Raw genomic sequence first — 15,911 nt, forward strand, 5'->3', positions numbered from 1 at the left:
GGATAGAGGCTCCACTACTGAAGTTCATTAAAAACAGGTTAGGCAAACATCTGTCTAGCCTGACATATTCAGAAATGATCATGACTTGAGGAAAGGAGATAGTTTGGACCTCTATTTCATTTTGAGGCTGGTGCCAAGAGATGATCCAAAAGACTAAATTGTCCTTCAGTTACAAAAGGCCAAGAGGCGCCCTGTTGATACCCTAAGGGTCAAAAAAAACCCAAATGTAAAACGGCTTACATGCATAAGATTCAGGCCTTATTGTCTAGCTTGCTGTTACTTTGCTAAAATTAGTATTGTCTAGTTTGCTGTTGCTTTGTTATTAGCTTTGTCTAGCTTGCGGTTGCTTTGTTAAAGTCAGTAGTGTCTAGCTTAGATTTTTTTGTTCTTCTTAAAGTCTGTAGTATAGTTACTTAGTGAATTTAGAACCCTATTCAAGGATGGGGAGAATCAGGAGGGGATGAAGCAAAAGATAATAATGGTTTGCCAAGGTTGCCAGACTAGAAGGAATGAGAACTAATTGATGTAGAAAGATTTGTGGCTCCTTACAAAGGACAGTTTTTTGATAAGAACCAGGTGTTTACCTCAAGAGCTGGTCTACACCAACCCTGCAGTTTGGGCAAGAGCCAAGGAGCAACTGAGTCTGTGCAAGAACAAGAGGTTACTAGCGGTGACGAAGAGGAGCCATCAGCCTTCATCCCCACGACCCCCGACGACCACCACCAGGAGGCACTGAGCAGGCGCAGTGGGGAGGGACTTATGGAAATGACCTCCTGAAGCTAATTTTAATACAAAGCGGAGACAGGTTATGCATATGTATAGGCATATCGGAAAACTTCATACATATGTAATACTTTGCTACATATAAACGGGCAAAGTTGCCGCGTGATGGTATGCACGCTAGGTGGAGCGATCCCCCATGCATCCGGTGCCGTGAATAAAGAATGTCTGCCTTCTAACACTACATTGGTGTTATGAGGTTCATTCTTCCCAATTTCAGTGACACTGTCTCAGTGACATCTCGGTGTCTCTTAGGAATTCCTGATCGTGTGAGACGCTGGAAATGTGGAAGCAGTTGTGGCTTATGAGAGTGGTTTTTGCAGGGCGAGAAAGGGAGTGTGCAATGTCAGTAAACGTGCAGTGCTAATATGCTTAAAAATACGGGCAGAAAATCATTCAAGAGTTCTGAAAACAGAAATGAGTCATGGAGCAAGAAGTGAGGAGGAGAGGAAAAACCCATTAAGGCAAAATGCAGATTTCAGTTGAATGCTACAACCAGTGGATTGACCAGTGGATCTTAGGAGCATGATGCAGGTAAGAAGAGAACTGTCCCTCAGCTGCCGTCTGTCACTGACACCCAAATCTTCTACAGTAGATCTTAAGATCAGCCAAGTTTTCTGTTCTTAGGCACTGCAGACATCTGTAACATTTTTGCCTGTGTGGGAGGACTGAAAGATGGGAGGCATTTGAGAACATCAACTTCCCAAACAGAAAACTCAAATTATTCTGTGGTGAACTGGGACCAACTCTTTTAAGCCTCTCGGGCAGTCTTCCTATCAAATTGAAATTCATTCACACGTTCTCAGACTTGCTGAATGTCCTTTGAACAACTACAGTATTGACATGCTGCATTATAGTAACAGAAAACCAATGATTTATTCAAGCAAATCCCTTGATGCAGAAGTCTCTTTTAAGTTATGTACTTAGGCTAGGATTTTCTAAAGGTTAACCTGGATACTTTGAAAGTGAAGTTCCTGTTGGCTTCTCTGAGAACTGTGAGTTCCATTTTTCTTATCCAGTCTCTTTAGAGGTTTTCAGTCATATGTTTTATCAAATTATTAAGACCAACAGCATTTTCATCTAGAGAGAGAATCACTGATACCTGTTAGTTTTCTAGCTGTGGGTATTCTCCTTGCAGAATTCCGGATGCAGATTCCATTCTTTCCATCTTCTCTTTGGAAGAATAAAAATTACAGGTTGCTTTACGTGATGAAAATCTTGGAAGGTTGCATTCCTTCCACAACATCCCATGTACTGGTCAATCCTCTAAACAGAGGATAGTGCATAGTCTTAAAGAGAAATATTTCTTCTTCAAGCTTGTGACATACTGCAGATGACAGTCTTCATACAACCTGCACAGAGTATACATGATTATTTTTGTTTCAAGTTTTGATATATTTTCTAACATTTTTGAAATTAAATAAATATTTAAGCTTGTTTAGTGCTGCAGATCAAACTCAAAGTGCAGCAACAGATCAAGCCTTCCTGTGATGCCCCATGATCTAGAGTGGCCCTGAGGAATGCATCTATGAAACCATAAATTTTTGCAGCATTCCCCGCAACTTGGGAGTCCCATGAAGACTGCCTCCCACCTTACCAATGAATACCATTTGCATTTCTGAGGTTTCTCTGAGTTTGTGAAGTATGTATAACATCGTAGGTGGTAGCCAGAAGCAGCACATTCTTAGCTGTAGTTTTCAATGTCCCTAATTACCTTTTTACAAAACTCTTTCTCTAATGTCATGCTTTCATACTGCCTCCCAGCTCTATTCCTTTGTATAAACTATATAACTGTTCCTTCTGCTGCAATGGAGTTAAACTGTCATCAATCACCTAACATTAATCTTTCAGATCGTTAGTAACAAATATGCCATTATTTCTTTTTTATTTTACAATTACCATTCTGTTAGCCCAAGGCCTTTTTCTGTGGAATACTCTCAAACTTCCAATATTTGGGAGAATGTGTGAGAGTAACGTATCTGTGGGGCTGCATTACATCGGATGGTAAAGCACTTTCTGCAGGCTAAAAATGCATAAGGGAATGGTTATGGTGATCCAGTGGAGGTGTGATCACTTGCTGTGCTGTGGTAACGTGGCCACACGCCAGAGCCCTGGGAATTTCTTGTGGCTGTCCAGTGCATCGCTCTGCTCTTGGGTAGGGGAGGGGTAGAAGAAGGCCACCAGCTGCTGCCACCAAACTCCCAGGTGAGAAGCTGAGATCAGGTAGGTTCTCTGCTACGCTGCTTCTAAGTACTCCATTAGTGACAGCTTGTGCATCAAGAGGAGGCTATCCTTAAACAAAACTGCGTGCGGGGGGCAGAATCTTGTCTGCCGTTGTTCTGCGATGAAACCAGCAGAGGGGAGTGTCTGAGTGCTCTGCAAACCGGTGAATATCGGAAGCCTTGCTGGTCTGTTATGATCCCAGTAAGAAGAGCACTCAGACTCTGTGTCATTTAAAATGCTTTTTGTTAGAGCTAACACTATGAAATGTGAATAGGATAGATAACCTTACATCCCTTTAGATGCTAGGAGCCCAGAGCGGTACAGCATTGAGCAGGATGCCAACCCAAGTGCAGGTGGAACATACTCTGCATAGTGGAGTTTTGTATTTCAAGAACTTAAGTTTTAACTACTGATTTCACAAATGACAACACCCTTCTCATAAATAGTATCTTTGGAACTCCATCATTCTGAAATTTCAAATGAGCCCTGGTAGTGATTTTTTGAGATTGGTTTTTTGTTGAAAATAAGTGTCTGGCTAGGAAATTTAATCTAATTAAAAATGAAGCAGTTTAAACATCTCTATTTGAACTTCAGCTTGTTATCAACACAAGAACCATCTGGAAAGTTTGAATGCCAGAATAAATAAATATTCTCAAGGATATGTGAAACTTTCATCACAGTAATTTTTGTTTCGGTATATGGCTATAAATTGCTTTCCAAAAATACTTGAAAGCACATAATTAGCCAGTTTTGTTCAGCAATATTTTAACTATTGTTATTAATTTCTACAAATACTGCATATTGATATTTTAATTATAAGATTATTATCAAGACAGTAATAAAAATGCATAGTTTTACCAATATCTACAGTGATATTGCTCAAAAAACTTTGAAGTATCTTTATTTTCCCTCTGTTTGGTAGTAGAAGTTGTTACTGAGTTAACAAATTAAATGGAAATTATGTAGTTTAAGGGATCCTCTATGCACAGCCAACAACACAACAGAAATAAATCTGTAAATATAAAGTTATTTGGTAACTTCAGTTTTAATCAGTAGAAATTACCTATTTTTTTCAGATTATCAGATCCTTCTGAGAGAACTCAAAGAACTGTGTTATTGCACTAAGCCAGTCAAGTGGCAGTAGGCAGAACTCAGTCTGAGTCTGACTGTGTTAATAAACTCATTCATAGTACGATGTGACGTTAACATGTTCATGCAAATTATGCGGCTGCATGTAACTTACAAACAGAAAAAGGAGCCAATGTAAAGCAAAGATTATTAGGTTTGAGATTACCATCTCACTTTATTCGAATCTGATTCTGATTTCCTTTATATAGAGTTGTAGATAGACCTAAAGAATGTATTACTCACTAAGTTGCCAATCCTTTCTTTTTATCAAGGTTCATGTATTTCTATTGCAAAATAGTCCTTACTGGTTTTCTTTTCAAAATTTCCAGTGCTTAAATGCAGAGGTGGTAATATGCTTCTCAAATAGCTGGGATAGATTGTTAAATCAGATAATCGCCAGCCATTCTGATCCATCCATCTTTAATTCAGGATTCCCAGACCAGCATCTTGTACATGGCCACTCTCCAGGAATTCTGCACTTGGTGACAGACAAGTAGCTATAAAGGTATGTATGATCTTTACAGTCCTTGAATCATGATATTAATATCATGTGAATATTTGACAGTCCTACTAAAGAAAATAGGATCAGTCTGGTAATCTTTTGGCTGCTGTAGGGTCTGACAAGTTGTAATACTTAGCTTGCCTGCCAGCAAATTCCTCATTAAGCACAAGATATCCTAAAACAAATCACCTCTCCGAGATGTTAATATATGTAGAGTTCTTTTAAGCAGATAATTCTAGCCAAAAAATGCACATATTTTGTCTTCTCTTTCTACCATGTAGCCAAGCTGAAATACTCTAAAGGCTTCCATATATTGAAACCTATCATTTGGGTGAAATGATCACAGTGAAGCACAGGAAGACACAACACAATTAAGGTTTAGGATTTCACTACAAACATAAAATTCCAACCTAAAATGTTTGTATTAGCTTATACAAATATCTCTTTTATGAGTTAACCCACGTAGATTTTTAAATTGATCTACAGTCCCTTTAAAGATGAACTGGGCACACACTGCATTTTTTTCATGCAATTTTGATGCAATGAATAGTGAAGTCCAAGCATTTTGACTAAGATTCTTAATGTCAGTTTGGGCTGAGAGCCAGAATTCCAGAGAAAACACAGGGAAATATTCAAGAGAGCTGAATCACAACTAAAGTTCTGTCTTGGCAGTGACTTCAGCAAACAGAAATAGTCATGAACACATCTATGTGTTTATTGTACCCGCATGGGTAGGCAGAGGTCTGTTTCACCTGTGTACGTAGCAGGGCACTTCTTGGGTAGAAGTTGACCTACACCCCCAGGTACTGGAAAATTGAAGTCATAGGGTCTAACACAATTCAGGTTGTAAGGAACCTCAGGAGATCACCTAGTCCAAACTCTAGTCTTAACATTTATCTTACATAGATGACCTTTTCTTGCCTTGGAGTTTATGCCCCCAGGCCCAGCTATGTCTCTGTGTTTATTTCCACAGTATTGATTCATTTGCCTAAGGGTCAGATGCCTCCCAAGTTCAACAAGGCAGTGAAATAAAATCCTCTCATTGCTTTTCCAGCTTTGAGCTGACAGGGACAGAAATTTCAATGGTCTGATAGCGGGGCTGCCCCCGAGACAAGTGATGATTTTTCAAAAAAAAAATGGGGTAGGGGAGAAGAGGACAGGAGGAAGCAGAACAGCTGCAGTAGTTGGAGTTGCCAGGATCAGCTTGCCTAGCAACCCCCTTTCTTAGGCAAGGGCATCTCATTCAGCAACAATAGCAACATCAGAAGCAGCCCTGACACTTGGTGAGCTGGGTGCATGATAGGGAGCATGAGAGCTGTCAAAACACCAGCCTTAGGGCTCCGAAGCCTCCTCAGTTTATTGGTAGGTAAACTACATAGATCTGCTTACCAAACTTATTCCTGTGGTCTGTGCATACGGAAAGAACTGCATATTGCTTATTGCAATGAGACAGCTATTTATACCAGGCAATTGTTGAATGTTACTTTAGTAATGTAGAAAACACGAGTAATAGAATAATATATTGGAAAAATCAGTTGTATAATTCTGTCTTATTCCATGAATACTGTGATAAGTATTTGTATAACCCAATAGATGATTATCCCTCAATAATATATAGAAAAATAATAGCAGATTATACAAATAGAACCTATTATCTTTTACTAGAAGTGGAATAAGACCAGGCATTATCATAACATATCTGTTCTGTTCATATATAACCTAGAGTGTATATTTTAATACAGGATTTATATATATAATACTATTATATATATACAGGTATAATGTATATTCTGCGACTGTTGCAGTTCAATCTGTGTGCTGTTATAATGCTGTATTCCACCTGTAATAGGTTTATGCAATCTTAATATTATCTATAATTATGAATTTTAACATTTATATAATTAACAATTGTATTGTGTTATTAAAGGTCCAACAAAAAAATTACTCATTCAAAGAGTTTAGGTGTAAAAGATTGAAAGAAACTGAGCATTGGGGGAGGGGCATTTTAAAAGCAAACAAAAAACCTCTTTAAAGCAAATGTGTCTCTGCGTATGGTCCTAGAACCACACGCACTTTGTAGAGAAAACCTTCTTGCAAGAGAAGGTTTCATGGTTCATTTCTGGATAGATCAAAATAATGTATTGATCAAGTTTGTATACCCCTAGGAAGCTGTCATTTTTTGCTCTAGAAGTTGAAGAGAGCGAAATATGCCAGGCTATGTTTCTGCATTTAGTTTGATATATTTAGAAAAAATATAAACTTTGGAGATGGAACTCATTCTTCCCCTGTTCCTGTACTGTCTTTTCTGGAGTCTGTTCATATGCTTTTCTTCTGCCAGGTGATATTAGTGGAGGGGTGGCATGATTTAGATAACAAAGACTATGACTGTTGGCCGCTGGAAAAACCAGATGAGTATAACATGCTGGACTGTGGAGGTGAGTGAGTCTTAAAGCTGCTCAAGAAAGATCATCTCTTGCTTGGGGAATGGTTGGAGACCCAAAATTGAATTACTCAGAATAATACCTAACCTGTGATGAATGTTATGCATGGTAGAAGCATCTGAATCAGTGACAACCTCTCTTTCTAGAGAAATAAGTGAAAGAAAACAACCAAAAGTTACTTCAGAGTAATTATTTGTTCAATATTTATTGGTTCCAAAAGAAAAAGTGATAGCAACAGCTGAATCCCTTCCTCCAGAAAAAAACTGAAAACATTTTATTTCTCATTAGAGAACCAAATGCAATTTAATCTAAACAAAGCAGGCAGGCAGCTCTGCATTGCAGCAAATTCTATTGAGTCATTGCTGAAATTTTGTAGTGTCAGTTCAAAAGTGGACTGTGTTTAAACCCTCCAGCCAGTAAGCAAAATCACTGATTCTACATGCCATGCTTTTCCACCTTGCTCGAAACTGTGTTCCATTAGTATTAAAAAAAAAAATCTGAGATCTTTAACCAATTATTCCAGTCAGTCTCAGAAATAATTTTACATGATGAGACAATAAAAAATAGAATAATTTTTTACATTGGAAATTGATTGTTTGACATTGAAAAATAATTAAAGAGCAACTGAAATACGGTAAATTCAATTTAAATATAAGAAAAATCTTTTATACTGTAAGGGTATTCAGACAGTAGAATGGGTTGCCCAGAAAGGTTGTAGTTTCTCCATCCTTAGAGATTTTCAAAACCCAAACAGACAAAATCTAGAGCAACCTGCTTTAGGTGACCCTGCCTTGAGCAACACAGGATTGGACCAAATGATTTCCAGAGGTGCCTTCCAGGTTCAACTATTCTGTGATTTTGTGACTATGTAACTAAAAAATGACTGATGTAAAGCAACACTTTTGTTCATGTTGTAGAAGATAAGACCAGAGACAATGTGTTTCAACAGGGTTTTTAGAAAAAAGAAAAAAAAAGAACACCTGAGAAACTAATACTGATAAAACACGCCAGGAAATATACTGCTGTGTCACACTCTGAGCTCAGTATTAGAGTTAAACATTTTCCAAAGACTTCCGCTGGAACAGTGATATTCAAAGACTATCTAGATTATTGTCAGCTAAGACTTTTATCCCTGAATGAATTTACTATTGCTTTAACATTGCAACAACAATTTATCAGAACAGATGACTTGTTTAAAGCTATTCTTACCAATAATCAAAGTGTGAACTGAGTACAAGGGAAATTAATGAGTAGGTTGCTTAATTAATATATATCCTCTACAACAAGTTTTAGAATTAACTCCACGCTCTATCCTGCTTGCCCTTGTGGTTCTTCCTTGCCATCTTCTAGGCACTGATAAAAGCAAAGCAAGAGGCATGTACTGTAGCCTCATTGCTGTGGATTTAGGACAAGACCTTCAAAGCACTTAGATGTGGGAGTATCTAGCATTGAAAGAAAAGTTTTGTTTATCTTTGTGAGACCTTTAAAGGGAAGTAGAAAGTAATTTAACTGAAATTTATGCTGACCTTTTGCCTTCATTCTCACACATTCTCTGAAGCTCAGCTCTCTCTTACCTTTTAGTGCAAATCACACTAGCATTTTTTTGTAAATCTTTGTGTTGTAGTTTCTCTCGTAGTGTTAGCATGTGTAATGAGTGTTTACTTTTCAAGGGAGATGGGAAATCAAGAGGTTATTTTACATTTGCTTCTTGATATCCGAAAGGGAGTTGTATTTAGGGGAAAAAATAGCAGCTTCACTAACAATGCAAGTGAAGATATATATGTAAAAACAACTCCAGAGTAATAAAAGAGTTTAAAATTGAACAACAACAAAAAAGTGAGGATCTTTTGAAGGTCAAATTTACCTATCCTCTGCAGAAGGAATTAAAAGCTCCTGTCAAACTGAGAGATACATACTTTCATGATGTAAGTAAATTGATGCAAATCAAAAACTTCATTGAACAATATGAAAAGAGTTAGGTGAATGGAGTGGGAGGATTCTGATAGTGTTGTCTAAGAATATGGACTAAAACTTCTCCCACCTCTTATCTCACTTCATTCCTAGGCTCAGAGCAGGTAATAAGGTGTCTCAGGGACAAGAGAGGTGACTTGGATACCAGTAAGAGTGAGGAAATGGAAAATGACTGATGTCTGGGTAGCACTCCTTCCACAGTCCTCTGTTCTAGACATGACATGGTTTTATATATGAGAATTCTTTCTTAAATATATAATTATTAGTATATATAATTTATGTTTCATGAGGTTAAGGGTTTTGACTGAATTTCATGTGTGCTAGATTTGTCTGTTCTTCTTCCATAATGAGGTGTCCCTCAGTGAAAGCAGCCAAGAATGAAAAGCAATGTTTATAGCCTGATCAAAGAGGAAAGGAAACATATCAGGACAAGCAGTGCTGCATTATACTGGGAACAAATTTACTTTAGATTACATGACCAGATTTTTTGTCGTATTTCTCCAATTACTTGATCTTTTCTAAGTGGGTGTCAGACCTATACAACCACTAAAATGGATGACTGTTTGGGGCTCATAAAAAGCAATAGGAACAATAGATGAAATCATATGAAGTTTTACATTTGTATGCATCTGTAAAGTAGAAAAGTATAGCAAATATATTGGCCCATGGTTGTGTTGTTTCTAGGCCTGGAGATGGTATGGGTGCAAAGGCCTCCAGAAAAAGCTGTGAGTGGGGAATTCTTCAACGTGACCTATGCAGTCTTTGCTTCGGACAGCTTTTATCAATATGCAGTGCAAAATGGAATCCTTTCTCACAGGTATTATCGTTTATAAAAATCCTTTCATGGTCATGAATATACAGGGATTCTGGATGTACATTTTCAGTAACATAATTGCAACACATACTCTGGGGCTCCTCACTAATTCCTTGCATTTCTTGAGGTCTCTTATAGCTCTGTTTGCCCTGATATTTTCCCCTCCGCAATGGCCTTGCTCTCAGAGCAGCCATCATGGCATGCTTGCCCTCATGGTCAAGGATAGGGCACCGTCTTCCTGTACCTGCATTACTGAATCAGTGCAACTCTAAACATCACTTCTTGCCTCCTCTACACAAGGAATTCACAACTGAAGTTTAAGCATGAATTCCAAACTAACTGTGCCTTACACTCATTTTCATCATAAGTGTATTTGAAGTGCACAACATGGATATGAAAAAGAGGCTGGCCCAACCCTGAATCCACTGAATTCAGTGGTGAATTTTTTTGATTTCTGTGGAGCTGAAATCAGTCCAAAAGCTTATAGATCAACTTACACAGTGTTGGTAACTGTAGACAACAGAAGTTAAATACAGAGTGTTTATGTGTACAACTCCAGATCACTAACAGGCTAATACACCCTGATTTTACACTTTTGTCTGTACATAGCAGTTCTCCATCCATATACAGCAATGTCTGGGACAGAGGCCGCAGCTCTATTTCCCCAATTTGTGTGCTGTACTTGGTTATTGTAAGAGATATTTATGCAAAACCTCACAATTTTCTCTGCCAGTCTGAGTGGTCACATTGCAAAGTTCAGATTGTAAAAGCTGTTATTCAGAGATATTTTTTTTGTATTGAAAGATGACCTATAATCAATTTGCAATGGCAAAAAGTTGGTATTGTATTTTGATCGTCTGTGTACTATGGTTACACAGTTTTTTGAATTTTTTTATCACATTTTCTGGGATTTATGGCTAGTAATAGCTCCAAGGACTTAACCATAAAGCAGGTTTTTTCACTGCTTAGAAATTAATCTGTTTTTCTAGTCTTTCCAGGGAGACCCACTCTCTTAAATCAGTAAAGAGCTTGGAAGATTCTGCTCTTTGTGTACTTATACATATCTTGCACATAGAGACACATAGCAAATATTTTAAAAGAGAAATCTATGCTGCAGTTTTTCAAAGGGATCAAATTTACACCTCATTTTGACTAGAAGATGATCTGGTTGACTCTTAAGCTTACAGTGGCTAGCCCAAATATGGCTGAGGCTGGCAAGTAAACATATGGGTGTTAGCATAACTGGGTGAAGCCATGATGAAGATATTGAATAAAAAACACAGAGTATGGGTTAAATTTTAAAAAGCAGCCATAAAGACAAATAGACAAATACATGATGGAATTAGGCACCAACTTGCTTAAGTGGTTGTTTAACTCCCGTCATGGGCTCAAAGGGGCAATAGATTTTAATATTTTATCTGTTTAGATGTCTTGCGGATTGACAAATTTGCTTATCTCAGGTTTCAGCTATGTTTATGCCTGTGTAAATCTGGCCATGAATACACTCCATGTCAACCCGATCCCCTGTGTTTGTGTGTACTTCTTACAATACAGTCTTCTGTCTTAAATCTACTCAATGCTGGCTAGTTCTTCTTTCATTAAAAACAAAGTGAAAAATGAATCCTAGTGTACTGGGATTGCTTTATAGAGATCCATCTCAAGTGCACAACATTTAAACTAAACCCTACAACTAAGTCTGGCTATATTTACTAAGTAAACTATGTTTGCAGAAAACAAAAAAAAAAATTATTTTAAAGCCAAATTTATTAGGGTGATAACCAGCTGACAATGTAACTGAGGAAACAGTGAGAAAAAGTGTTGCATCACACATTTCCAGGTAACTACATTCATCTTTCAGGGATGAACTTTCAAAAGGCCTACCTTGTTTTGCAGGACAGTCTATTGATAAAGTCCACTTTTTGCTCTGAGTTTTTGGTTTGGGGAAATGTATCTGATATTATTGTCCAATATAGTTATTTTCCGTGGCTGTTTGGGTTGTGGAGCAACGACTGGAGCTGAATGATATGTATGAATTGCATGCATAGATGAAGGTATAGAATTGAAAACACTGAGAATGAAAGTAGCCAGGGACACATATTTCTGATAGTGGAAGTAGAGTAATGGTATCTTCTGTTGTGCCAGATGTAGCAGTGCCAAGTAACTCCATCTGGCCATGAAGTCAGTCTAGGGAGAGAAGTGGAGGCTGGTACCTGCTTGTGGTGTAGTATCTGCCAGAAGTCCCTACTGTGTGGCAGTAGACAGTGGTCTGCTTGACAGCGGTCCTCATTGCTCTAGGAGCACTTCAACCAGAAACAAAACAAAAGAGAAAGAAATGGTGTAACAATATTTATTTCACTGCATATGTTTTTGCTGCTCATTTTTCCATGTGGGATAAAGAATAGGCTCTCATGTGCTTGTTGCAATTTTGGCAAATGAGGAATGAATATAAAAATTTCTCTGCTGCTTGTCTAGCACTGCTACTGCTGCAAAGGAATTCTGTGAGGAGCATGAATGCCCTGCCAGCTGGAAAGATGCAAATGGGGAGAACTGCTGTGTCTACCATGCCAACATTCACTCTTGTCCTTTGGCCTTCATGGTTAGTATAATGGTGCAGCATCATGTGCTCTGTTCTTGCTACTGGATGAGACATCACTGTAATAACCAGGTTCAAGTTTATGAAGGCTTTCTGTGATTACAATTAGACCAAATCTATAGTTCACTAAAGCCACTGTGGGGATGTCTGTCAGTTTTCGAGAGTTTCACACTGGATGCTGAGGCTGCAAAGCAAATGGCTGGATTTTTGGACAACTCAGTATTCAGAATCTCTCATTACGTTTAGTGGGGCCAGCTTCATCTCTTTGCAATTACTTGACTCAAGTCTCTGTACAGTCAATAGAAAGACAGATCATTTCATTCTAAAACAAGCAGGGAGAATTGTCAGTTGGAGCTGTTACTGTCTCTGCAGATTGTAGATGGACCCTGAATGATTTGCTTGAATTACTGAAGCTGAGTGGGGTGAGTATCACTGGCTGTGATTTGTAGAACTGAGGCCTGTATACACATGCCCTGAGATGGAATGATTTTTCTGTATTAGATCAGAGAAAAAAAAGGAATCCGAAACCAGGATAATGGAATTTGTTCATGCAATGTAAGCAGGATCCATTCTTATCTGCTTGGCTCATTATAAGAGCCTGTCCCTTTTTGAATGAATATTTAAGGTTCTGACTCTAAGAATACAGTTTGGGACACCTTTTTTTTTTTCTTTTTTTTTTTTTTTAATCTGTGAAGTCTTACCCTGCATAATAACCTTCATGAAGTTCTCCAGTCTTTCTAGCCAATCTTCTTTCTGGCAATCTGACACATTCTTCATGATCAGAGATGGTGTAATAGAAAACCTACTCTACACATCTTGCAGCTATTTCATGTACCCTTCTGTGTGAAGGCTTAATATCTCCACAAGTGCTCTAGCTTACTTCTTAGTGGTCCCTTCTTAAGGAGCTGTTTTATCAAGGACTCCCCTAAGGATATTCCTTAGCTGATATCAGGACTTTGGTTTAATAGAGGAATCCCTGCTGGAGCCATTACATCAAAACTTGTGTCTAGAACCATAGTAAAGAACTTCAACGTTGCACCACTGTGGTGACCTCTCCATTATTTCTTACTTTAACAATTAGTTCTGCTTGGAATTAAGGGATGGAAAAGGTGAAAGCATGTAGCCAACATGCATCATGTGGCTTCCTGGTAATACTGTAAATATTTCAGTTCCTGCTTCGAACTCTAAGCAGGTTGCTGTCATACAGCAACAAAGCCATGAGTATCATTGCATAAGACTGAACATACACTTCAAAAGAAGCTTTTTCCATTATTCGAGAGGAGGTTTTGTTGGTTTTTTTTTTTTACAGTGTCATGACTTTTAAAACATTTTATCTTGGTTAACATGAAATGCATTTCCTGTGGTTTGGTCTATGTCTTACAGTGCATTGAAAGAAATGCCTAAAGAAATATCTGGAGTTAGGAGACTAATTTAATCCTTTCAAACAAACAAAAAAATGCAAGATCTTCAGAAAGCCAAAATAATCCTCTATGGTTGCAATTTCTGGGAAGTGTACATCTTAATGGTTTTACTGAGAAATGTCCTGCAAACAGGCACAGAACAGATGCCTTCCTTACTCATTAAAGAAAAAAACCCTATTGTATCAAAAGTGAAACTGCAATAAAGCCCCTTTAGAAAAATATAAAAAGTGGGATTTGATTCTCTTTCTGGTTCTAATATAGCAAATCCTGAAAAAGTGTATTAGCTTCATAGAATTACTGCAGTTAAAATTTGAGACCGCATTTTGGCTCATGTAATTTGAAAAATAACAATATTTGTGATATTTTAACATAGTATAGGCACAATTGCTTCTCTCTTATTTTATCTTTTATTTCATCACAGAACAGTGTTGCTTGTGCTTTGGCATTTTAATAGATTTGGTTATAAAATATCACTTTATTTGCTGTTAGAGAACATAAGTTATTTTAAGAAAGAGAAAGGAGCTAGGATTTTCATTGTGTTGTGGTTTACTGACATAATCAATGTGTCTGATAAAGGGTCGAGGAGGAATATGTGGACCGTGGATCCCAGATGATGGCCAGATATTTACTCACACTTTGTCTACAGCTGGCAAGATGAGCCAAAGAAACTGGACTGCCAAGGTAAAGTATATTTATTGCATGCAGGAATTTACCTGGTTTGCTCTTTTCAGAGCTTACTTGTGTTGTGGTTTAACCTGGCTGGCAACTAAGCACCACGAAGCCGCTCGCTCACTCCCCCCTCCCCCTCAGGGGGATGGAGAAGAAAATCGGGAAGAAAATAAAAGGTTAGAGCCGAGGGCTGAGATAAAGACAGTTTAATAAGAGAAAATAATAATAATAGTAATAATGAGAATGGTAACAGAATATACAGAATACACAAAACGAATGATGCATAATGCAATTGCTCACCACCCGCCGACCGATGCCCAGCCCATCACGAGCCACGATCAGTCCCTGAGCCACGATCACTCTCCCCGTCACTGCTGTACTCCCAGCTTGTTATGCACCTGGCCGAGCAGGAGAAGCTCAAAAAGTCCTTGAGTAGTCTGAGCACTACTTGGCAACAGCTGAAAACATCAGTGTGTTATCAACATTCTTCTGGTACTAAATCCAAAACACAGCACTATGCTAGCTACTATGAAGAAAATTAGCTCTATCCCAGCCGAAACCAGGACATTATCCACCCCTTATTCTATACCATTTATGTCATGCTTAGGTCCTACCCTTACAATACATTCCAATTAATCACCACCACCTTCCCATTTTTTGATATATATATATATACATATATATACACACACACAACACAGATATCATTCCCTTAATTTATGGACCATCCCTCTAAAATGTCTATTGGGTTCATCTAGTTCACAGTTTTGGGCTCCATCTGTTGTAACGGTCTTTCAGGGCAGATGAGTTGGGGTCTGGTGTTGGGTTGATTCGCGCTGAAGTCAGTTCTGGTTCCATCCGCTGCACTTCCTCAGTTTCTTCAACATTCGTTCCTCTTAATCTGAGCGATTCTTGCTGCTATACCATTGATAGGATATACAGCAATAGTAAAAATGATGACATACTATATTATACAGCCATTAACATTATACAGTTCAGTTCATTGGCTGTTTTCACCCAAAATCAAATCCCTTTGAGGTACACATCGGACTTCCCCGTCCTTCCGCATCACCCACCAAGTAGAACCAGGTCCTTGAGCAAAAGCAATCCCACGGATGGGTTTGCCTTTACCTGAGGCAGGAGTAACCCAGACTGTCTTCCCCAGCATATTTTTTACATGCACTACAGGGACTTTATCCCCTTCTACAGTACGTAAGAGGTTTGATTGGGCAGGGCCAGCTCGGTTGGCAGATCCTCTAGTGTTGACTAACCAGGTAGCTTTTGCTAAATGTGTATCCCAATGTTTGAATGTTCCACCACCCATTGCTTTCAGCATAGTCTTTAACAGTCCGTTGTATCGTTCAATTTT

General features: G+C 38.3%; 1 protein-coding gene across 1 annotated transcript in view; it reads left to right on the plus strand.

Annotated features, from left to right (window-relative positions):
• Positions 1-15,911, plus strand: part of LOC104123036 (atrial natriuretic peptide receptor 1) — a 113,163-nt gene that overhangs the window by 65,983 nt on the left and 31,269 nt on the right. Inside the window, exons 5-8 of the mRNA XM_009635232.1 lie at positions 6,972-7,068; positions 9,730-9,862; positions 12,332-12,455; positions 14,450-14,554. Of these exons, the coding sequence (XP_009633527.1) occupies positions 6,972-7,068; positions 9,730-9,862; positions 12,332-12,455; positions 14,450-14,554 (459 nt within the window). The remainder of the gene's footprint in view (positions 1-6,971; positions 7,069-9,729; positions 9,863-12,331; positions 12,456-14,449; positions 14,555-15,911) is intronic.

This window comes from Egretta garzetta, unplaced genomic scaffold (assembly GCF_000687185.1).
Source record: "Egretta garzetta isolate BGI_Z169 unplaced genomic scaffold, ASM68718v1 scaffold22, whole genome shotgun sequence".
NCBI lineage: Eukaryota > Metazoa > Chordata > Aves > Pelecaniformes > Ardeidae > Egretta > Egretta garzetta.